This window comes from Cheilinus undulatus, linkage group 9, assembly GCF_018320785.1.
Source record: "Cheilinus undulatus linkage group 9, ASM1832078v1, whole genome shotgun sequence".
Taxonomy (NCBI): Eukaryota; Metazoa; Chordata; class Actinopteri; order Labriformes; family Labridae; genus Cheilinus; species Cheilinus undulatus.
Window position 1 is genome coordinate 25758225 of NC_054873.1, and position 23391 is coordinate 25781615.

The 23391-nt window shown below is 40.6% G+C and overlaps 1 protein-coding gene across 5 annotated transcripts; it reads right to left on the reverse strand.

The window, feature by feature from the left end:
- Positions 1 to 1438: 1438 nt before the first annotated feature.
- Positions 1439 to 23129, reverse strand: fam107b (family with sequence similarity 107 member B). Of its 5 annotated transcripts, none has more exons than XM_041795423.1 (4): positions 22948 to 23129; positions 5798 to 5936; positions 3104 to 3260; positions 1439 to 2435 (listed from the first exon to the last, which is right to left on the reverse strand). In XM_041795423.1, the coding sequence occupies exons 2-4, from the start codon at positions 5923 to 5925 to the stop codon at positions 2316 to 2318; spliced, it is 405 nt and encodes a 134-aa protein (XP_041651357.1). In that variant the 5' UTR covers positions 5926 to 5936; positions 22948 to 23129; the 3' UTR covers positions 1439 to 2315. The 5 variants fall into 5 exon arrangements, with proteins under 5 accessions (XP_041651357.1, XP_041651356.1, XP_041651355.1 ...); XM_041795422.1 differs by having other exon boundaries at positions 5798 to 5939; XM_041795421.1 differs by having other exon boundaries at positions 5798 to 5969.
- Positions 23130 to 23391: the final 262 nt, after the last annotated feature.

Here is a 23391-nt window from a genome sequence, read left to right on the forward strand (position 1 = left end):
ATCAAATACAAAAATACTGAGTATGCCCCGCGTTGCTCTCATAATTTTATTCTGGTTTGATCCAAAATAGACATGAATTTGTGTTTTGGTTTTAACATTACAATTTTTAATAGTCCTTTTCTTGTATAATAACATGATGAGGCTAACTAGGCGGATTCAGGCTAACTATACATTAAATGCATGAATGAGTTTGACTAGGCTCACAAAGTGTTCCCATTTAACGTTTTTTCCCGGAAATCAATGTTTAACTTTGATGCCTTTTGAGTTGTGTTAATAATTATCAATAAAGAAAATAAATCAACTGCCCAGTGTCAAACCTCTTGACAGCTCTGGATTTTTTTTTATTCTTTTCAGGCGTAAGCTTTTTATTTCTAAACACCTTACCCTACTTTCATAAGTACAAACATGTTATCTTCCTGAGCTCATTTTAACACAGACAATTGGTTTTCTTTTCCATGAAAGCCACAGGCTTTTTTAATGTTCTATAACAAAATTTAAGCTGCTTTTATTTTGAATTGACTTTAACCCTTACTCAGAATCTGAATTACTAGAGCCAGTGGGAATTCACTCCCTAGTCAATGCATAAGCCCCATCTATTTAGGGCAAGCTTTAGGCCTACGACACTATAAGGCATGTAGCAGCACCTATACTGTCAAATTTAATACCCAGCTGTAAGCCACTGCTTGCTTTCTTGGATTCTCAGCTGTGCCATATAGTGTACAATCTCTGATTTGCCTCTTTCCGACAGCGAGAACCAGATGTAAAATGACCCTGATTCTGTTTAAAACATTTCATTGGATGTCTAGACATCCAAATGCTGTCTGGAAGCAAAAATCAACACCCGCATGAGACTAAATATACAGAGCTTATCACTCTGATCAACTCTAATCAGCATATGGCTTTGCTGTTATTTTTGCATTATCTTCCACTTAGACAATGAAGTTCACTTCTAGTAAGGTAACAAATGAATACTCAAGCGCTGCCAAAAATAAAGAACAATAGTTGGAGCATGTTAGAATTATGTTTATTTAAAAGAAGATTCTGGAGAAAAACACAGGGTTATGCTGTTGAAAAATTCCTTCTAACCATGAGAATAAACCAGAAATTTGAACCAATAGTATTTGTGTGTAAAATTTAAATAACCATGCGCCTTCTCACATGTTACCACAGTAGATTATTTTTCCCTTTAGGTCAGATTTAGTTATTACTATCATTATTATTATTTGCTGGCACAACAGTGGCTCTTTAGTAAATAAAGAAGAAATACTGAATTTATAAGGCTCCAGGACCCTTATCAGAGATCCATGCAGATACCTGCATCCTAAGCACTACCAGTCAATCATACCTTTTATGACAGATGGTCTGCATGTGCACACCAGGTCCTTGTTCTTTAATTCACACACAAAAACAGAGCTTATTGTTATTGACCAACCTAACAAAATCTTAAATTATTTATTAAGTAACACTTTTATATATACAAAACAACAGAATATATAAAGAAACAGGTCACTCTCATGCCTTGGAGTTCCAATATTGCCCAACATTTCATTAGCTGAGGAAATGGCATGTTAAAAAATAAAAAAAAATCATAAAATAAAGCAAATTTGAGTGTTTCATACGGTCGCACACTCCCTTTGTCCTGTTCTGGCTTCATAAACTATGCTGTGAAACAAACTAAAATACAGAACATCTAAAAGTGTTCTCCCCTATCGCTGGGCTAAAAGCTACAAACATAAATAACAAAAAGCACATTTGTTTGGCTTTTACATTACACAGCTTCAAGAGTCCATCCAGTGTCCACTTTTCCTTATTTGATTCTGAAGATGAGACAAAAAATAAACGACAACAATAACAACATCGATAACAATAAAGAGAAACAACAGCTTTCTGTGGAGAGAGGAGTGAAAACAGAGGGGACAAAAACTCCTGTGTGTGTTTGGTTTAGTCTCCATCAGAGCTCATTGGAAGCTTGCTCGCCCTCTTGAAAGGCATGTAGCATGTCTGTGTTAGGGTCCCTCCTGCGGGGGGTGCTGTGTGCTGCTGGATGTTGTGTAAGAAGCAGAGGTGAGCACTGGTGGTCCGTGGCAGGCAGGCAGGCGGACAGACAGACAGAGGGGGGGAGGGTCTTTAGTCTGTAAAGTCTCTCTCCTCACTGTGGGGAGGAACAGCTAGGATTGGAAAGCCAGGAAGTTCATCTCGCACCACGGTCAGGTCACCACCACACACTCTCGCTCTCTTTTGTACACACACCTGTGATGTCTCTGTGCTCACAAACACGCGCACAATCAGCCAGACCCAGACACCCCTGCTGGATTTTAGGTGGTTCGTTCCTCCCCGTCAGTCTCCTGCTTGGTTCTGCGCAGGTTACTCTTCATCTTCACAAACTCGGGGGTGTTTTCTTGTTCCTCCTCAATTTTCTGCTGCTCCAGCTCAAGCTGTATGAACACAGACATGAAATTCTGATTATACTGACCTCAAAGTTTATAATCTGCTGATATCAACCAGCAGGCAAGCGTTTACCTGGCTGAGCAACATGAATGCAAACAGCTTGATTTCTCTATGGACCCAGTTACCCTATACCATGCTGAAGCACGCTTGTCCCCCTTCTGGCCTGCACTCACATTGCTCCAAGCTCAAACCGGCCTGGCCACAGGTAGCTCATCACATTGTAATATAATATGATGCACATAGTTTACAAAGCACACAATCTCACAGAGTCAGTGCAATGGAGAGTCTCCATTGCACTGACTGCACCATCATTAAGAGAAAGAGTTGTATTGATTACATGTTAAATGAACTTTTTGCACCTGTGCATGAGCTTGAGCAGCTGCATCATGCTAAAGCCTGTCTCTTTCATATGTGCCAGGGCCAAGGAAGAGTACCATGCTTCAAGGTGGCATATGGAGCACTCACACTGGTCAAACAAACAAGCATAGCTGGGAGTTGTACAGATTGCCTAATTCCCATCAAACTGCAGGAAAACTTCCTACTGTAAGGGAAAAGTGTGAACTTTTAGGTTACCCTCAAATTTTGTATGTTAAAAGTGCTTTAGTGTATTTTATGCTGACTTTGACAATAAACATTCATTCTTTCAATCAGTTACCTGTTCTAGTTTCTGTTGTCTTTTCATTAGCTCGATCTCCAGGTCGCTCCTCTTTTTGTGGGCCTCCTGTTCCTCCCTCTGAGCTTTGAGAATTTGCTCCCTCTTTCTCTTCTCCAGAACTTTCTGAAGCTCAGGTTTGTTCTGAGGAGCCAGACCCCTGTAATGACACAATCAATGACGCAGCAGGTTACTTAAATAAAGCTCAATAAAAAACAAGCTTTAATGACACTCAAAGGGGGATTATGGCTCGTATTCATGCATAACAGATGATGATTGCTATGACCTCATTCTACTTTGACAGATCAGCGCAGATCTGTATTACATGTTCTGGACTGCTTGAATCATGGGAATAGAATTTGGAAAGAGTGGCAGTATTTCAGAGAAAACCAGGGGGATTGTTACACAACTGTCTAGAGCATGTGCAGCAAAATTTAGAGAGGACAGGGACATCTTAGTAATGTGTGAGCGTGTCTCAAATGTTATGTAATGCTCCAAACTCCTCCAAATTATGAGACAGAAGGGTGGGGGCTGAGGATGAAAGGCTTGTGAGTAGAGATGCTTAAGACAGAGAGGAACAGAGATGTTTAGGGGTAATGAGGAGATAGAATATACAGCAAAGCAGATAGTGGATTAGGAAAAGACATTAAAAGCCACACAAGACAAAAAACAACAGTAAAAAGGCAAAGGCTATCTGGTGGTCATAAATCAGAAGTGCCCTGCAAGAAATCAACGTATTATGCAGGTAGCCCTCCACATGGTGAGTGATATTCACTTTGAATTGAGAGGCTGGCTCTGCACAAGCTGTGTTCTTTTAGCCATCCCACCTGAATTCAGTTTAGCATCAACATCATCACCTTAATTAAAAGTGCGACTGAATCTTGAAGGTTACATAACCCAGCCTTTGATGTGCCAGGGAATGGTGGGAGGGACTCCTTTATCTGAAGTTGCTCTTGTTGTTCCTGATAGTGAGGGGGTCTTATAAAAACACTTAACTGGCTGCAGCTGACGACAGTGACAGAGATGATCTGGTCAGGCTGTTTCTCAAGCACACTGTACATTAAGGGAGGAAGGTCAAGGTCACTAAGAGCAATAAGACGGGCTACAAAGATGCTTACACCACACTCCTTTCACCATGGGCAACATTTACATAACCACGACCCCCTCCCATGAGTGCTTGCCCTCTCGCAGACTGAGAAAAATGTGTGTTCAAAATCCCACACATCAATACCTCCATCTGCTCTAACACTTCCACAGCTCTGGTGGCTGAAATTTCTGGCATTCTTTTGTATATGTGTGTATGTATGTGTGTGGGAGGGGTCATCACAGCTAAGGTAGCACAGGCAGAGAAAAGGCCTTTAGCCAGAAATTGTTTTGTAATCTTGATTACATAACACTTTTTTCTCTCTTCGTGCAGCCGTCCATCCATCCATGCATCCATCCTCCCTCTACCCACCCCTCCCTACTCTCATCAGCGTGACTAATCCACTATGCAGGCAGGCTTTCTATACTTCAGTACACGATAGAGTCCTATCATAACAAGTTCATCCCACAGAAGCCCACCAGATTTATCGCTCAGACTTCTCCTCATGCTCAGGGACATTCTCTGTCTAGACAACAAAAAATAACATTTGGTACAGAAAAAGATATTTGCTTATATTTTTATAGGCCTTTCTTCTATGGCCTCCTCTTCTGCCTACCCTAATATCTTCTCCTTCATTCATTAATGATTGCGTTGATCTCCACATGTGCACCTCACTGTTTGACCTGTTTAAGACGGAGCATCTCTGCTGTGATGTAACAGCTGTCCACAGCATGTATGTTTACGTAGCTATTAATAGCTCAGGCACAAAGCTGGCAGCCCTGTTTGTTGAGAGGAAATTAAAACTTTTAGTGTTAAAAGGCTGAGCTCGGGTCCCTGTATGCATGTGTATTTATGCATGACTTCTAACATGGACTGCACTAAATCCGGTGTTGATCCAGTGTTAATATCAGCGGCCAGAGCAGCTTTATCCTGTGCCGTGCATCTGTGTGACCTTTACATAACCAATTTTTGACACACTAATGCACTCGAGGTTTTATATAATAGCTCCTATGAAAGTTTGATATCCTTAGCTTTACATAATACTGTTGCTTGAGGGTTGCAGGGACCACTGAAGTTAACCAAAGTGACATCCTGCAGAAGTATCAGCACAGTCTGCAAGGAAGCTACAGGAGCAATTAGACAATATAAAGTAGCAGCATTGAGGTATTAAATCATCCTCAGTGAGTTGAGGTTTAACTTGTTTATACTGAATCTGCACACTGTACTGGTTATCTCTGGACAATCATGTCTGGGCAAATTTCATATTGTAGCTAAAACAAACAAGTGGACTATAATGACCTAGAAACAGTTGGACAGATACAGAGTTTTATGATCCAATAATGCTCCAACTCCATTTATGTGCTGCACGTGAATTTACCAGAACGTTTTTCTAGTTGTTTTATTGGTCTAATTATAGGCTTGGAATAGATCTGCCTTTGTTAAACACTGACTTGGTTGTTTACATGTCATAAACTATGATAAGATGTTAATATTTGAAAATAAGAATAACTTCCTGAAAAGTAGCACGTGAGTTTGCCAGAAAACAAATGTGAAAGAAATGAAAAGAGAAAGAGGGAGAATGATATTGAAGATGATGTTATCTCTCTCCTGACCTCTTCTGGTTCATGAGCAGCTCTCGGTGCAGGTCCTGGTGATTCCGGGAGTTTTTGACCGGGTTGATCAGCTTCTTGGGTTTTATGAGCTCGTCACAGTCTCCATCTAGATAGTCGGGCTCCGCCATGACACTCCTCCCTGCTGACAGCGACAGACCAGGGTCACAGGGATCTAAATTAAACATAAACAACAGTACATGGACTTAACCGCCACCGTGATATGAGTTCAGAGGCAGCAATGTTTTGTGGAAATTCTTAAAATCTGTGTTGTACAGTCAAATATTTCCAGGGATCAAATATTTCCCAGAAATCAGACTTCTCTGAAACCCAAACATGAGCATCTGCCTCATGCTCTGGCAGAAACACAGTTTTTGGATGGTCTCTATGGTGATGGAGAAACTCAGTGATGAAATTACATAATAGTTCCAGTAAGGAGGAACATCACTGCTGTCAGAACTCATATGCAAAATAATGAATGCATGAAACAGGACAGTGCTTTTGTTACCAGTCAGATACACAGTTATGTAAATATTGGTGACCCAAAGAGTCAATCCACTGCTTTAAACTGGCCTACATATCAGGGAGATGTCCATTCATGACGTCCACATGTAGACGTAGGGCTTTTTACAGCTTCACTTCATGGAAAAACAAAATTTATTGTGTATTAACATAATTTATTTTCATTTCTAAAAAAAAATCAGCCCAATAATGAGTCTAAATCTACTGTTTTCCAGATCAAAACTTGACTTTTAGAGTTGTTATGAAGCAGGAAAATAGCCAAAATAAAACCAAAAACTTCATAATACTCACATACTACACACACAAAAGCACATGAAATAACTTATAGGACAGCTAAGCACCACTCTCCCCCAGTCTGTTTTAGTCAATGATATTATCCACACTAGCCTTACTGAGAACTTACATGTTCCATAAAAAAAACCTTTTCCGACAAAAACAATCATTTTAAAAAAACATGCAACTTCAAAAGACTAAGACTTAAAAATCAGAGTACTCTGCTTCTATCCAAAGTTACAAAAACAGACAAAATCCAATCTGTGCTGAACTCACCCTGCAGATGAGGAAAGACGGGGTATCTGAACATTGTCGCCATCTCTGCTTTTTTTTTTACTCTGAAGCTGATTTTCCAGGAACTTCTATTAAAACCTGCTGTTCTGTTTATCAGCCCGCTGCAGTGCCTCACACAGGAGACGTGCTTTGTTCTGCACAGCTGTCCGCTACTGAGCTGGTTGGAGTTCAGTGTCTGTTTTATAACTGCGCTCACACACAGACGCACACTCACCCACTGTCTCTAGCTCTCCCTCCCTCTCTCTCTCTCCCTCCCTTGTCTAATCTCTCCTACTCACTTCATTGTGCATTGATAAGATAAGGTTTTATAGTTGAATATTTCCTCAAGACATATATATTTCCCTACTTAATTCTTCTTTAACACATTATTTTATGGAACTTCACGTACTTTTATTCAATCTTGGTAAAACAATCCACATACAACTGACAAGGTGCCTGCCTTAAAAATAGTAGACAGGGTATAGGAAAGGGTATAGACAGGGTAATGGTATAATGTAAAGTGTATAGCAAAGGGTATTAACGGGCAATACGGATAAGAGATATAGAAAGTGTAAAGGCAAAGATAAAAAGATACAGGCAAGGTATTCTGTGCATACAGGGTCATGGGTATAGGTAAAAGGTATTGACAGGGTAAAGGTTGAGGACAAAGGGTATAGTCGAGGTATAGAAAAAAGTTAGAGAGTATAGTAAAGAGTGTAGATAGGGGTAAAGTAAAGGGTATAGATAGGGTTTAGGTAAAGTGTAAAGTGTATAGACTGGTTACTTATAAAAGGTACAGGAAAGGGTATAAATAGGGTGCATGTAAAGCATAAAATAAATAGAAAGGATTTAGGTAAGGGATTATGGGTATAGACAAAAGGTAAATGGGACAGGCACAGAAAAGTCCAATACACAAATAGCAGTCTGTTTACTTCAAAGTCACATGCATTCTCCCCCCATAGTCTGAGGCGTGACTCATACGTATTGACAATGCCCTCGTCAAATGCCTGTAAGTGAATCCCGTCTGTCTTTGACTGATAAGAGCTGACTTATAATGGCTGAAAACAAAGAGCGATTTTATGGAACTTGCGTGAGCCAATCACATCCCTCAGATGTACCAAAGATGCGTTTTACTGCACGTGTTAAGACACATAGGTGGGGGGGTGTGTGTCCTCAGAATCAAAACAAAACACCCACATGATCGGTGTAATGAGCTGAAGACACCACTAGAGGTCAACATTCCTGCATCTCAGAAGCTGAGCTGTTCTAGTTACATAACAAAGAAGCCAAAGATAAACATGGTTTGTGGTTGCACGTTGCAGAACAAAGAGAGAGAGGGATGCCTTGTTGTGACTAAAAGTGATGGATGGTGTAGAATGTGTTGACATAAAAATACAACCTTTTTCCAGTTGGTTGTGGTGTGTAGTGATGGTGACTGCTAATCTTCTTATCTCGGATAAGTATTTTTTTTATTCAAGGCACCAACAGAAATTTTTGTGTACGATAAATTCATAAAATCATAAACAGAAAGGGTAAATTTAATACCAATCTGTTCCAAGAGTAAAGCATATTAGCTCATCTCTGGCTGTAATGTTAGAATGAATGTCAAAATGTGGTTCAGTGTTCATTTTGGGGCATTGTGACAGCGTTTGTTTGAAGGATGGCATGGCAGAGGTGGCCCCAACAGCATGTGGCCGCTTGAGCAACACACGCTGTCTGTGTACATCAAAGGCAGTGTGTGTTAACGCTGGCTGTAGGGGGTTGAGGAACTTACAGACTGGCAGTGTTGTCAACGTGTCCGTTAGCTTAACACATCTGCTTTGACTTCCTCTGATCCCTGAGGGAGAGGGGAAGTGACCTGGGGAGTTCAAAAGGAACCTGAAAACCTCAAATTGGAGCCCTGCTAAAATTCTGCCTTATCTTTGGTAGTTGTGAGTATTATATCATTGCCTTCTGGTTTCACTTAAAAACTACAGATAACATGTTTCACGAGCAGTTAAAGGCCAACATGTAAAGATAAGAGAAGGCCTGATCTGTATTTTTACGTATGATGCAATACATTCGGACTATAACAGCTACATTCAGTAGATTATACCGTCTATCGATGTCTGCAAGAAAACTGTAAATCAAAACATACTACAGTAACAAGCCTCAAAGCTTTTCAGTGTGGACCCCGTTACAACACAGTTCCTGGGACAACATGTCCCGCTGTTCCAGGAAACCCATTAAAAGAAAACACAACCTTACAGTACAGGCAGACGCACACATACACGGATAATGAGACTACAAAAGACCCAGATTTTCTAAGGGTAAGGGTGCAGCAACAGAGTTTTTAAAATGAAGCAGGGCTCCAGGAATGAAGAATAAGAAAAAAGTTGCTGGAAAAAATGGAAACAAACTAGGTCAGTTGCTTCCTCAGAGAAGCAAAGTCGGACAAAGACAGTTTGCCTCTGTTTACATCAACTAACTCACCCTGCCATCCTCCTGACCTGCATGTGACTGTGATTTTACACACTTAAATCTTTCTCAATTAGCCATTTTCAGGAAATATCTGATCGATTAAGTAGTTAAAAAAAGTAAGATTCTAATAATTTGCCATGATTAAGACACAGACTTGTCTTGTAACAAAGTTTGAAAACAAAATGTGTAGCAGCTTTTTAGCTTCAAACTAGGATGTGATGGAGAAGAATAAGCTATGTCATGTTTGCACGACTAGCGTCTGTGTGTGTGTGTTCCTCACAGTGGCAGGTTGCATTAGAGCTGGTAGAGTGACTTATCTTTGCAGGATGGAGTGAGTACACTGTGCCAAGTGATTGCATCAGCATTGCCAGTTCTGCTATGAGTGAACACGCACAAAGACTTGCATCCATAATACGGGCTTGTTTCTCAATTTCCCCCACTCAACTGTCTTTGTCTCCAAGTTGCCATGGAGACCTGCCATAACTCAAACTTTGTTTGGTGACACAGCATTCAGCAACAGGAAAAAGCTGCTCATGATATAAACCATCACCAGAAAGATCGAGTGGGCATATCTGAGGAGACTTTAAAACCATCCAAAAATCTTAGGATTCATGAGGTTTTTTTTCTACATAAAAAGAATATTTTTTAATTTTAATTTTTTGCTTTGTGGTTCATTTTAGCTTGACTGAGTTTTAAAACTTCATCTATCAGTTCTTTTTTCCTCTTCACATTGTAAACCAATGAACCCACTGTATGCTATCTGCACAGCACAATAAAAACCCTGAACATAGCCAGCTAAAGAGTCCGACTTATTCCCAGAGGTTTGGAGTGCAAACAAGCAGAGCTAAAGGGGGAGGGAAACACAACTCAGTGAATGCTTGTATTGATCTGAATGTGCCTCATATGTAGGTAGGCAACTGTACCTAACAGGTCATCATTTGAGTGATTTATTTGGAGGTTAAGAGGGGATGTCTCACTAAAAACAACACTTTTCAATACATACAGGGATGCAGACTGTCTACTGACCCACAAAAAGTTAAATGAGCCAATAAAGTCCTTCTTTGTAGTTCTTAAATATCATGAAAACATAATATCTGATAGTGATTCATCATCTACACCCTCTGTGATGTCATATTGAGTCATTGTAAAATTATCTGCCACTCAACTGTTACAGTGCCTATAAAAGGTATTCATCTCCTTGGATGTTGACACTTTCATTGATTTTATAAATCAACCATGGTTAATATAATTTGGCTTTTTGACCAAAAAAAAAAAAACTCTCTGATTTTGTAATTACAACAGATTTCTACAAAGTAATGTCAATGAAATAAAAATATATATGGTCCCCCAGACCATCGTCAATAAAGTAGATGCCATTTCCTGTATTCTAATACATTTTAACACCATATTAGCACTAGATAATCCAAACTGGTTCTGTGAGATATAGTTCTGGCTCAATATGGATCAAAAAAGGGCCCAACATAAAAGTCATTACAACAGTAATGTTTCATAGTATTTCTTGGTCCTAATGTGCTTCTGGAGTTTAGTGTGTTTTTCCAACCAGGAGGGCACTTAAGCATGTGTTTTTACCACCCAAGAGGGCAGTTTATCATGTTTTAACCAGCCAAGGGGGCAGTTTGGTGTGGTTTGCCAACCAGGAGGGCACTTTAGCACACATTTTGGCTCCAAAGAGGGCACTTTAGCGTGTGTTTTGGCTCCAAGAGGGCACTTTAGGGTGCTTTTTGCCTCCCAAGAGGGCACTTTAGCGTGTGTTTTGGCTCCAAGAGGGCACTTTAGCGTGTGTTTTGGCTCCAAGAGGGCACTTTACACATGTTTTGGCTCCCAAGAGGGTACTTTAGCGCACATTTTTCAACAATTAGGCCACGAGGGGGGGCAATGCCCCCCCCCCCCTGCACACCACTGGATGGAAATATGTAAAAAGATGAACACTTTGTTTTTGAAATAATATAAATGTTACAACATTGTCAGTTGCTTTTCACATTTCAGACTGCACTTAACAAAAAAAAAGCCTTATTGCAAAAAATTAAAATCGATGAAAAGCTTTTTTTAAATCTGACAAAACAGGAAGGAGAACAGATGGGCAGAAACGGTAATGAAGGATGGGAAGGAGGACCTAAATTGGCCATTATCCTGCATCTCTTTAGTTTCACTGCCAGGAAAAAGACCAGGAAAGCAAAACAATCACCAAATGGGGGTTGTTACAAAAAGACAGAAAGAAAGAAGAAATCAATGCACTTCTGTTGGGATTGTGTGCAAAGACAGAATGTTGTTGAAAGACGTAAAAATGACATGGATCAGCTCTCATGAGTCAACATCGGTCTGCAGAGTCAGAGAAAATGAAGGCGAAGAGAACAGCTGGTGGCCTGCATCACCATGTGACCCTCCTGTCTTCCTCCAGGACACAGAAACACACAGACTGGACCATCAGAGCAGGGAACAGGGTGGGGTTTGACTATCAGTCGTCATTGGCTGTAAGCATATGGCTGACCACACCCACTCCATCACCAGCTGGCTGGGATTTTTTAAACAGTAACCTGAACAAAGGTATGCAGGAGTCTGGCTTATAATAAAACCTACTTAGTTTATGCCAATCATTGACAGATCTGAACAAACACAAGACTCAATAATTTGGTTACTTATTTGTGGTATTTCACCAGTCAATAAGCAAAGAAATCAATCAGGATTTAAGATAAAGAATGCTTGTGTAACCTAACGGAGTAAACAGAGACTTTGGCCTTGGTGTACTCCATCTTTTCTTTGTATTATAGGTTCTTACTCTTGTGAAGTATATTATCTAATCATACTTAAAATATATTCCATGAGAAAAAAATGGTATGAAATGTAGCATTTTTCCTTGAAACTGAATCAGCTCCCCTGTTTTGAGTACCCCCTCCCGACCCATTCAGTTCCTCGTATTTATATCTCTCCTTGGCCAGATCCTGTCTCTTCCACTCACAGATGGGAGGTCCTCCCTTAAGGGAAATTGCGTCATTGAAAACCCCTTAAGCAACCCCCACACCCCCGTCTCTCTCCTCCATACACACACACACACACACACACACATCCTTTCCCCCCTTGCTGTGTGTTACAAACCGGACATATCAGAGTGTGTGTCTGTTAATGAAGCAACCATTCAGCCATAAATATGGGAGGTCCCATCTAAAACACACACAAAGACAAATGAGCTTGTGACTGACGACTGTGGGGGCTGAGATTGGGGAAGGAGAGTAAGGGGTGAGTGAGTGTGAGAGAGAAAGTGACAGTAAAAGTGAAGAAGTAGAGAGTTGGGTGCGCTGCAGTGACAATGAGCTCATTTCCCGGACAGGCTCTGTGTGCGTACATGCTCATTTACAAGCCTTCCCCATGACAACACATAAATCATGATGGGCAGTGCAGTGGTGCACATGTGCGCTTATTTCCTGAGTACAGATTTAAACAACAGAAGCACGCACTGCTGTGACAGTTTAAGTCAGTGTCAAAAAAAAAAAAGGAAACAGCCCACATATGTGGACTCTTTGTTTTCAGTCAAGTTATACATGCGTGTGTAAGCAAAATAACGTGTGACACTCCAGTTCCCCTCAGGGAAAGTGATGTGCCAGTGCATGGTAAAACAGAAGCAGACGAAAAGATAAGAGAACACAAAGAGCTAGTCAGAAGTACGCACAATTCTGTGTGGACAGGAGGCAAATGCAAAGTTCGGCTTTAGCTGCTACTATCAATTGTTAAAGCAGAGACTGAGTAAATAGCTCTACTCACTAAAACACAAGATATATCCTTAACATTTGACTAATGAGGACCGACTCATGAGAAGTTCTGCGATAGTAGCAAAGACAGAAGTAAAGCGAGAGGAGAAGCATCCCTAAAAGTGTGATTGGGGGTTTTGGGGGTTGAGATCTGTTTTGTATTTCCTGCCTTGGAGTTGGAGTGGGGGTCTGGAGCAGAGGAGAAGAGGGGCTGAGGAATTCAGGGGGCCTCATCATGTTCTGACCTACGAAAGCATCCACCCCGCTTCCCACAGTATGATGATGTCACCAGGGAGACGCAGGGGTACTGGAATTTACAATCAGGGATTTTAGGGTTCATAAAGCACAGATGCACCAACACCCACACAACACAAGGATGAAGTAACACAAACTGCATCAGGAGCTGTAAGAATTTAACTAGACAGCATTACATATGATTACATGCATGTCTGAGTGTGGACGTTTAAAACCCTGATGTCATTAAGGGGATTCTGGGCGGTACCACAGACTATCATGATGAAACATAAACCCCCAAACTAACTACTATGTCTGATGGCTCAGACTAATGGTTTATATATAAACATCTTCAGTGCTGTGGCTTTCTCCTTCCAATTTAATTCTCTTCTCTCTGCAAAATTTGTTGTACAACTTGTTTATTTTGTCTTCACTTCCATCTTTAAGTCTGATAGGCTCTACAAAACAGAACTTTGCTGTTTTAAAGTAACTTCAACTTGCTCTACATTTTTAGGACTATGATATGCAATAACCTAGGCACATTAGTACATCACCATGTTAACCCAGGCTAAACGCATCACCTTTAACCCCAACTTAGCATGTAAAAATATGCTGTCTATATTTTTCTTTTGTCCCCAACTAGTTTGGCACTGCCAATGGGGCAAAAAGTGTTCTGACACCATAAGATGCCCAAGCAACTAAGTGCATTGCCACATAATATACACAGATTTTATTATAGTCCAAGCTACCCTGATCTCCTGTTTTCACACTCAGCAACATTAGAAGTTTCAGGGGTTGTTTAGCCCCTTGGTTCTCAAAAGGTGGGCCAGGACCCAAAAGTGAGTTCCAAAGCCATTTTCAGTGGGTCACTGATGTATGCAAGGAAAAAAAATGTGTCATGAAGTCTTTGGTGTGCTTTTATTTTTAAGGACATGTCTCAATCTCTTTTTCCTGTTACACCTTTTGTTTCATCTCAGGTCCAAACTGCCCCATTTTCGTTGAAATTTGGAGAATTTGGATCATGATTTGTTGTTTGGAGGTGGTGGTGGGCCCTAGAAACTAGACCAGTTGAGAATCACTGCTTTATACACTGCATTATCAAGCATAATGATCAGATTGCATTTGTATAACAGGTAGGACTGGGTGATACGGCCTAAAATTTATGTCCATATATATTTTTGCTATATCCTGATACACGACATGTATTGCAATACTTTGAAATGTCTTCTAAGTGGCTGTATAATGTTTCATTCAGCCCCAAATGACACTAGTTTGGTGATTAAAATAGACTGTTCTATTGGAGTTTTTATAAAATTGTATGCAGAAAGGGTAAAAATCAATATAAATTTAAATTTAGCAGTTTTATTTTGAAAAGGACTTCATTCAACCTTTCACTAATAAATCAAACATACATAAATCTTGAAGTACTCAAGTTCTGAAATGTTTTCTGTTATGTTTACTATTGCTGATTATAAAATGATTATTTTCCTCATTAAGGGTGAAGCAGACCTTCACAAAACTCACCAATCCTGCATGCAGCCAAAGGCCAAAACCCTGCAGTCTAGTCCACCAATCAGGCTCACAGCTGTAATTATATTAGTCTGTTATCTGTGCTTATGAACGCTGGAGCAGTTTCTGACAAGTTCATGACATGAGAGCGTCTTTAGACCATGTTTAAGAAACTCTCCTGTGTGATCATGGAGGTAAAAGCTCATTCGGAGGCAGGAACATTTTAACTCTGCATTATCTGTGTTTGAACTGTTAGGCTGAGGAAAGGCTCCGTAGTTGTGGAAGTGGAGAAGTGGATCACATTTGTCCACTGCTGGCCTCTCTTCTCTCTAATATGTATGTCTTTGACAGGGAGTTTTCAGCAAAATGTTAGCGCCCAGGCAAATGACGTATTCTGGGTTGAGTGTCTTTATGAGATTTTTAAATCCTGGCCTTTCAACAACACTGGGCTCATGTCTTTAGCGACGTGTTGTGTTACTGCCGCCGTTATCTCAGCATCAACTTGCAGCATATTTTAACAAATACCACGTGAGTTTGACCTCTTCCTTTTTACAGCAAAATCTATCAGATGATAGACCCAGCGCTGTTTCTCATTGTCTGTCTCTTAATGCAGATAACTAGCTGCTAACTTGCTATGCTGCTCTGTTTACATCCTTCCTCTCCCATAATTCTCTCTCCTCTGCTGATAGAAAAACGTGCATATGCAGAGGAGTGTTTTCTGGATGGGTAAGGGAATGAGCTCTCTGCTGTGAGAGATGCATTCAGGGACAATGGGAGAAGTGAAACTCCAGTGATAAATGCACGCTGGTGGCTCAAAACTTCCATATAATTTATACTCGATGTTGGCGATATAGTCATTTTATACATCGTGCATGGCAAAAGCCGCTATACATCAAGCGTACTCGATATATCGCCACCCCTAACAAGTTACTGCACTTACATGCAGCCATATTGGGCTTTATGTATTCAGTGAGACTGGACATCAGAACACAATTGCCCACCTCTAATGCAAGCAGCACCACCATTTTTCTCACCGCTTTCCTACCTTGTCATGGTATCCCAGCGTGCTGTGTGCACCAAAGCTGCTGGCAATAAGAATGAATAGGTTTGACTTAGCCACAAGTGAAGATCTCTTTAACAGCCTTTGTCCGTCATTTTGGCATAAACATGTTTTAGAGGACACATGATAAAATATGTAGCAAATAAGATCTTGTAGTGTACTGCTCTAATTGAAATGACAACTGAATTGGGAGACAAGGGAGTCATAATGAATCGTTCATGGATGAGCCAGTTTTGAGAACTGGCTCTATTTGTGAATGATAAGATACCACTGCAGCGTTTTACAAAAAAAGAATCATGCCAAGCAATTACAAAGTTGCATGATCTTTTCCCAGCTCAGTAATAAAGAATATTCTGCCTTTTCTCCCAGGCTTTACAGATTAAAATCTGCTACAGCAAAGATTCCTTTTCTGAAACAGAACAGCAATAATCAAAAGACTTTTTCCTAAAGAGAACATCTCTTAAATCACTGTAAACTGGATGGTAATACAGTTAATGAACCTCATCCTCAGTTTCTCCCAGTCACACAACAAACACACTCTTTCCTCCTCTGAAGTGACATTGACAGGGGCTCACATTTGAGAGATGGTTTCCTTTCTTACAACTTTGTTGTTCAAAAGAGATTAAACAGGCGAAGAACTATAAAATGAAGAGTGATCTGGGAGCCAAAAGACTCATTTTACTGTAACTGAGCTGAGCCTAAATCATATGGATCTGTAAGAACAGCTAAGAGTCCCATCACTCCAAGTGTGGCTGGACAAACATAAATAAAGCTATGCTTTTTGTTTACTAGCAAAATACAGCAGATCAGATGTCCTTAATACATGCCAGACCACCTTTGTACGCAGTCTGAGAAATCAGATGGACAAATCGTTATTAGTATGCAATAAGGTGCGTCCACACAAAGCATGAAGAATTACCACTCTGTATCCAAATGCCCAATCTGGAGCACAACTGCTCCTCTAATCTAAAATTCACATATCTATTTAAGAATAACTGTGCATGTTTAATGATGTTGATAGCTAATGAGAAACTTTTTGTGTTGTTATACCTCTAAGCTGGTTAGTTTTTAGTTTTGGGTAAAATGCAGATAAACTGGTGATTTTGAATCAAGGTTGTTGCCATTTCATAATTTGTCTGTAATTTGAGCACTCAGTTATGAACTATCCACTTGCTACATCTCAGTCAGGATCTATTCAAACAAATTTATAAATCACTTAAGTGTTTTTAGCTGAACTTTTCCTGTCTACATTAAAAAAAAACTGTTCTTAGATTGACAGATTTTTCATCCCATTGTCTAATGATGGAGTCAGACATCTTAGAATATAAAGCTGAGAATGAGGAACTAAAAAGCAACTGAAGCCAGGAGAGAGGTGAATATTTAACTAATTTTAATGATGTTAGTGCTGTCACTACACGAGTTTTTTTGGTAACATGGAAGAGTAGAGAAGTTTTAGAAGTCTATTTCAGCTGCCTTTGTTGTTCACATATATGATCCGTAATAATACATTTATGTAAAATGTTAATGTGTATCTAGAGTCAAAATGTTGTGACTGTTGTAGTTTTCTAAGTTTGCATTATTTTACATCACTTTCTGTGTCATGCATCTTTGTGAAAACCACAGTGGCTGCATTTGGTCTTGTCTGATTATAATGTGGGCTTCACTGCTTCCATATCAAGCTGTTATAACTGGCTGCAATACGAGCATGTTTCACAACACTCTCAGATGACATGCCCAAATGTTCTCAACAAGTACAACTGTCCTGCTTTATGATAAAGATGGTCATTTGGAGCTGAGATCTGTCTGTATAAACAGTTTGTGTTCAGAGCTGACTGAAGTTATTCAGCGCAGCGACTCGTGCTCTGTCCTGTTGCCACATGTTTGAGCCCCTAGCTGAGGCAGATTACAGAGTGAATGGATGGATTGAAAAGGCACAGACACCACTTTGAGTCACCCTGTAGGAATGTGATGAACCTGCAAAGTGATTATTTGCTTCAGGCACACAACAGGATTTACATATAGAGGCACATACACACTCACAGTGACTCATATTCAAACCATGGCAACATGTGTTTTCTTCCTATACACACTTCTCCTTAAAAGGTAAAAATCAAAGTGCTTAGTCAGAAAAAATACTGTGCACATGTCCTGAGGTATAGAGGGAGGGTCGCACCTGTCAGTCAAATACAAAGGGCTGGTCTATGATCTCTAACAGCTGACACTGACACATGGTTCTTTAAGTAAATGTATAGGCCTGAAGAAAACAGGTGTGCTCTGACATATGCACAACACATGTACTGACTTTTTCTACATAGACACACCCTTTAAGACAAATTATAGACAGAGTACACATGTCAAATTTTACTAGGGCTTCTCCTCCTGGAGATGTAAACATTTTGCCTGTATACGTCCTACAGCTGTAAACATCACCCCTTTAGAAGCAGTTCAAATGTCAGCCTCTTTATTAGTGTAAAAGCCATATAGTTTAAAAGCCACAGTCGTTTGGTCTGGCTCAGCAGTGTGAAGTGGCATACACTCATAAAGGAAGAGTCTTTGTTACGGCTCTGCTGTCTGATCCAGCTCCAGATTCAAAGCTTTGTGCTTTACTGCTGTTTTTTCCTCGTGAAGCGGAGTCCCACCCCTCCTCTCCTTCTACTGGCTGAGCCCAGCTGGGAGCTCTACTCTGATTGGCTTGGGGGCACACCGGAGAGGATTTGGGAGGTTCTCCTTTGTTTACATGCTTGTAGAGAAACCCCCAATAACAACTGTTACCGTGGGCAACCAGACAATCTACAGAGAGCCAGACAGACAGACAGACACACAGGGGTGCGAGCTGATCACACACACACATTTATAATGAGGTATCCAGGTGTCCAAAAACAGGCAAAATGAGGAGTCTGTTCTATATGATTATATCCTTTATGCTTGACATGAAGCTAGATTTACAGGCATATTTTTAGTTGTGACAGAGGTCAATCATGTGGTTTTATTGTCTGATGAAACTTTCCAGAGCGTGTGTGAGTTTGTATTCCTGGAGCAACTGAAAAAAAAAACAGTGGCTCTGTTTTTCCGTAGGCGTATGTTCCTGTTCGAATAAGACAGCATCATATATCTTGATACAGACCTAGAAAGAGCTTAATTCAATTCACCGGGCTCAGAGGTTGAATCTCTTTATACTTCAAGCAAACAAACTGCAAGGAGGAAGGCATTTAGAGTCTGTGTGCGTGCATGCGTCCAGGACTCTACGCAAAGTGGTCAGCACAGTAATGGAGCTTTATTGTGAGAGAAGCTCCAGCATAACAGCAGAAAAATCAATGGATTTGTTTGAGTCTCTGTATGTGTGCATGTGTCAGTTTTACTGTATATCTTATCTCTTAGTTCTGAGTGAATCCAGTCCCTGTCCTGTCTCATACATACACCAACATACTCTCCATCCACCCCTGCTCTCTATCGGGACACTCAATACTTGAATTATGACATCATCATGTAAAACCATGGCAACAAAGTTACAGCACAGTGTAAACAGATCATTTTCCCTGCCATGGGCTTCAGTGATTTGTGTTTTTCAAAAACAATGCTCATTGCTCTCTGAGGCCTGAAATGCTTTGACAGGTTCGCATGGTTTTCTTTGAGGAAACTGTTCAGCGAAGGTGACAAACTGCCCCAATTTATCATGTTTAGTGATCATTTAGGCTATAAATAGTGTAGACTATAACTATATCAAGTTAATGGTTGTGCACCCTCTCCCTATTAGTTTCCATTTCATTTCATAAAAGTGTAGGCTCACTTATTCCCTCCAGCTTCATTACAATGTTTGCCATAATGAACCAGACACTTTAAATGTTAACCTTAATGAAAATAAAGAAAGGCAACTGTAATGAGTTAAATTCAAAACTTAGACTATTGTCATACCTTCTGCAGTAACTGGATTGTTTTCAATAAGGTGGCACAACTTCCAGATTCTAAATATCCCACACTATGATTTATCATTAACATGGCACCCTTACTGGAAGCCACACTTCATATCAAATGTCAATATGCATAAAATTGTGTTAATTATGATAGTAAAGGTGACATTTAGGCTGGATATTGACTTCCACTATGAGACACACAAGGCAACCTAAGCCCCTTTGACACATAAAACTCTGAAAAAATCTGGAAAATCTGGAATCTAAACAAATTTCTGGGAACCCGTTTAACACTTGCACAAAAATCCTGAAAACTTCCTGAATTTACCTTCGTGAGGCACATGTGTGAATGCAAGCAGCAGGAGTTTTCACCCTGACTTTGCCCAAGTATCCCACTCTCCCAAATTTACTGACTGGAAAACCTGCTGGAAAACTGCCTGCAGTGAGAAACAAGTGTGAACAAGTAAGTCTGGAAAACTTCTGGGTTAGCTACCCTGATTTTTTTCAGAAAATGTAAGGGTTGCATTTATGAAAAGGGCTTGAATTGCATGTTCACTGTCCTACAAACCATGCAGGGAGTCTTTGTGCAGTTTGCATACCTGTTAATGTAGGGGGGGTCTTGCAGGGAAATTTCAGGCTAGAGTCAGGGTGAAATCTCTGCTGATGGGGGCGACTGTGGCTCAGTAGGTAGAGTTGGTCGTCCCATAATCAGAAGGTCCCAACTCCTACAGTCACATGTGTCCTTGGGCAAGACACTTAACCCTAATTTGCTCCCACTGCTTTGTCGGTGGCGTGTTGATGTGTATAGATGCGCATTAATCAGATTTGCTAATACTGATGCCAATTCTACATGGCAACCTCTGCCATCAGTGTGGAGTGAATAGGTGTAAACAGCGGTGTAAAAGTGCTTCAAGTAGTCAGAGGACTAGAAAAGCTCAATTCCATGTGCTGTTTGTGTTCACACATGTAGCTCACCCAGGTAAATTCAGGAAATGATCAGGACTTCTGCAAGTGTGAATACATTAAAGAGTATTGTTTGCATGTTTTACTGATGTAAACTATAATCTTCCCTCGTTTTGGGGTTTTATTTTGGTTTATGCGTGAACATTTCATCAATTCCTGTTATGGAAAAAATGAACATCATTTTTTTGTTGCTTTTTTTTGCTTTCCTTGAAAAAGAAACCAGAGGTATGAGGAGAAAAATAGGCTTGGCATCCAAACACAAGTCCACCAACAAATTTTTTGCAATCTAAAAATACTACCAGACTCACAACTTTTGAACAAAGATAAAGTGCAAAAATCAAAGACTCCATGCAGACCTGACCTGGACAGCGTGGAGACGTGTTTGCTAAAAACCATGTTGACTCCACTCTCAGTACAGAGAGCCTCTGAAACCTCAGCCTCTGTTTATATGGCTCATTACAGGGGGAAAGATTTTAAAGCATGCCTACAAAGTAGCCACTCATCTCCACCAGAGAACAAAATAGCTGTGATGAACGAACAGAGCCTGGTCATGAAACAAGCGCGCATAGTAACACTGTCTAGTGTGCTGTGGGTCTTAAGGATCAGCGCGTTCTGCTGAGTAATGAAGATTTTGTGCCCACAGTACAACCAGCAGGACTGTCTGAGATAATACTGTCAACACACATGCGGTTGCCAGTTACCCTTTATGGACGCACACCCTTTCCTGACCCTCATACCTTTATTTTCTTGAGGTCAGGTCGAGTCCTTGACATGGACTCAGAGCAGAGAACTGCATCGAAACCACTAATGGACACATGCTATCATAGAATGGAAACTCATTTCATTCACATTTTTGAATTCCTTTGGGGGCAGTAATAATGGAGGAGAGGGCATTCCAGTCGTAATACCACACACATAAGTACCCAGACATACACACGTACTGACAGCATCAGCCTTTACGGGAAACAGAGAGTAAGAAACAGGAGAGAAGGGGGAAGGAGGGGGTTCAAAGATCAGAAAACAGATGTAAATCGTTTAGCACACTCCCCCTCCAAATGACTAACACATGTGCGAGAAAGTTTCCCCTCCTTACGCACACACAAATCCATACTAAATTTAAGCCCTTCACCTAAACAGTATCATACACCACCTGCTTTGAACATGTCTACCGACCCAAAATTAAACTCTATCCAATGTCAGAACTGTTCAGTTGTATTTGACAGGCTGCTACTGCACCTCCACCCAGCAAACACAGTCTTGGCCCTCTATCTGGATTTGGGTTCTATCCTGTTTGTTTAACATCTTGTTAAAGTTTGACAGACACCCTCTGGGACTTATAACACAGTGTTAGCCAGAAATATCTTGAGTTTAAACTTGCATACCTGTTGCCACAAAAAATAGTCCAAACACAAAGCTCTTCACTTGACAGTTGGCTTCATGACAGCAAAGGCCAGTGAGCCAGCTCTGACTGAAACCATGTGCTCTGGGACAGACAGCAGTAGTCATTGCTGTGATATTACTCACTCATGGTGATTTCAGAAACAGCTCATTCATAAAATATGGCCCCTTCTTAGGCTGTTTGTCACTTCAAGATTTAGGGTAGACTTTAATGGAAGGGCTATAATAACAAATTATTTCAACACAGCAAACCCTATATGACAATAAGTGTCATTCGCGCGGACTGAGCTTCCATATTTGAGAAGATTTATACACATATATTTCAGCTGGAACATTACATACGAGCAAACAAGTCCATACATCCCCTTCATATGTCCCAGACACACTAGAATGAGGCTAGTTAACGCCGTTATTTTTCGCCTTTTCTTTCTCTATCACATTAAAAAGTATAACGTAAGTAAATAAATTTAGTCTTATCTAAAAGTAAACTAGACTGTACATGCTGTGCAACAACCTCAACGTGTTTGTTCCTCGCTGTCCCGTTGGCTACAGTCCTGAGCTGCAACAAAAGGAGACAATGAAGCAAGAGTTTGTATTTTGCAATCTCATCCTCTTACTCTTTGGTCTTTTCTTTTCCTTTTAACTGTCCGCTTATTAAACCTTAACATGTTTCTTTTGCCAATGGGATCAAACGTGCAGTTAAAAGCGTGCCGCTTTTGTTAGTGCGCTCGTGAAACAACCTCGCACAAAAACCGCACGAGCTCCAGACACAAACACATACACACTTACCTCAAAGTCGACCCCGACGCGACTTCTCCAACTCAAGTTGTTTAATATTTAAAACGACAAAGTGGTCCAGGCCACATGGGCGCGTCTTCGGGTCACTTCTTTGGGGCTTGAGGTGTGTCCGCGCGACTCTGGTTTTGAAAACTGTTCAATAGCTCCGGCACGTAGACACTCACACATTCTCAGTCAGGACCCATAGAAAATGTAAATTTAAGCTGGGTGGGAGGGATACAGTGACATCACGCAGATGGCTCCACCCCTACTCTTTCTTCATCAGGAGCAGATGAGTGGGGACTCCTCAAGTTCAGGGCGGGGCATGGAGCGCGCGCACCCACTAACAAACCCACGCGCATATGAAGGCTGGGATATATATCACTTGAGTGTTAAAAGTAACGCTGTAGATCATTAGAAGAACATTTATTTCTTTAGGGGGCTTTGAATTATGTA

Bases quoted from the DNA above. Each gene is read 5' to 3' on its own strand.
- fam107b (XM_041795419.1), bottom strand. From the start codon at position 6,908: ATGGCGACAATGTTCAGATACCCCGTCTTTCCTCATCTGCAGG. The intron at 5,970-6,865 runs GTGAGTTCAGCA...TGTTTAATTTAG, and splicing joins CGTCTTTCCTCATCTGCAGG to ATCCCTGTGACCCTGGTCTG. The intron at 2,436-3,103 runs GTAACTGATTGA...GTGTTCATACAG, and splicing joins GACAACAGAAACTAGAACAG to CTTGAGCTGGAGCAGCAGAA.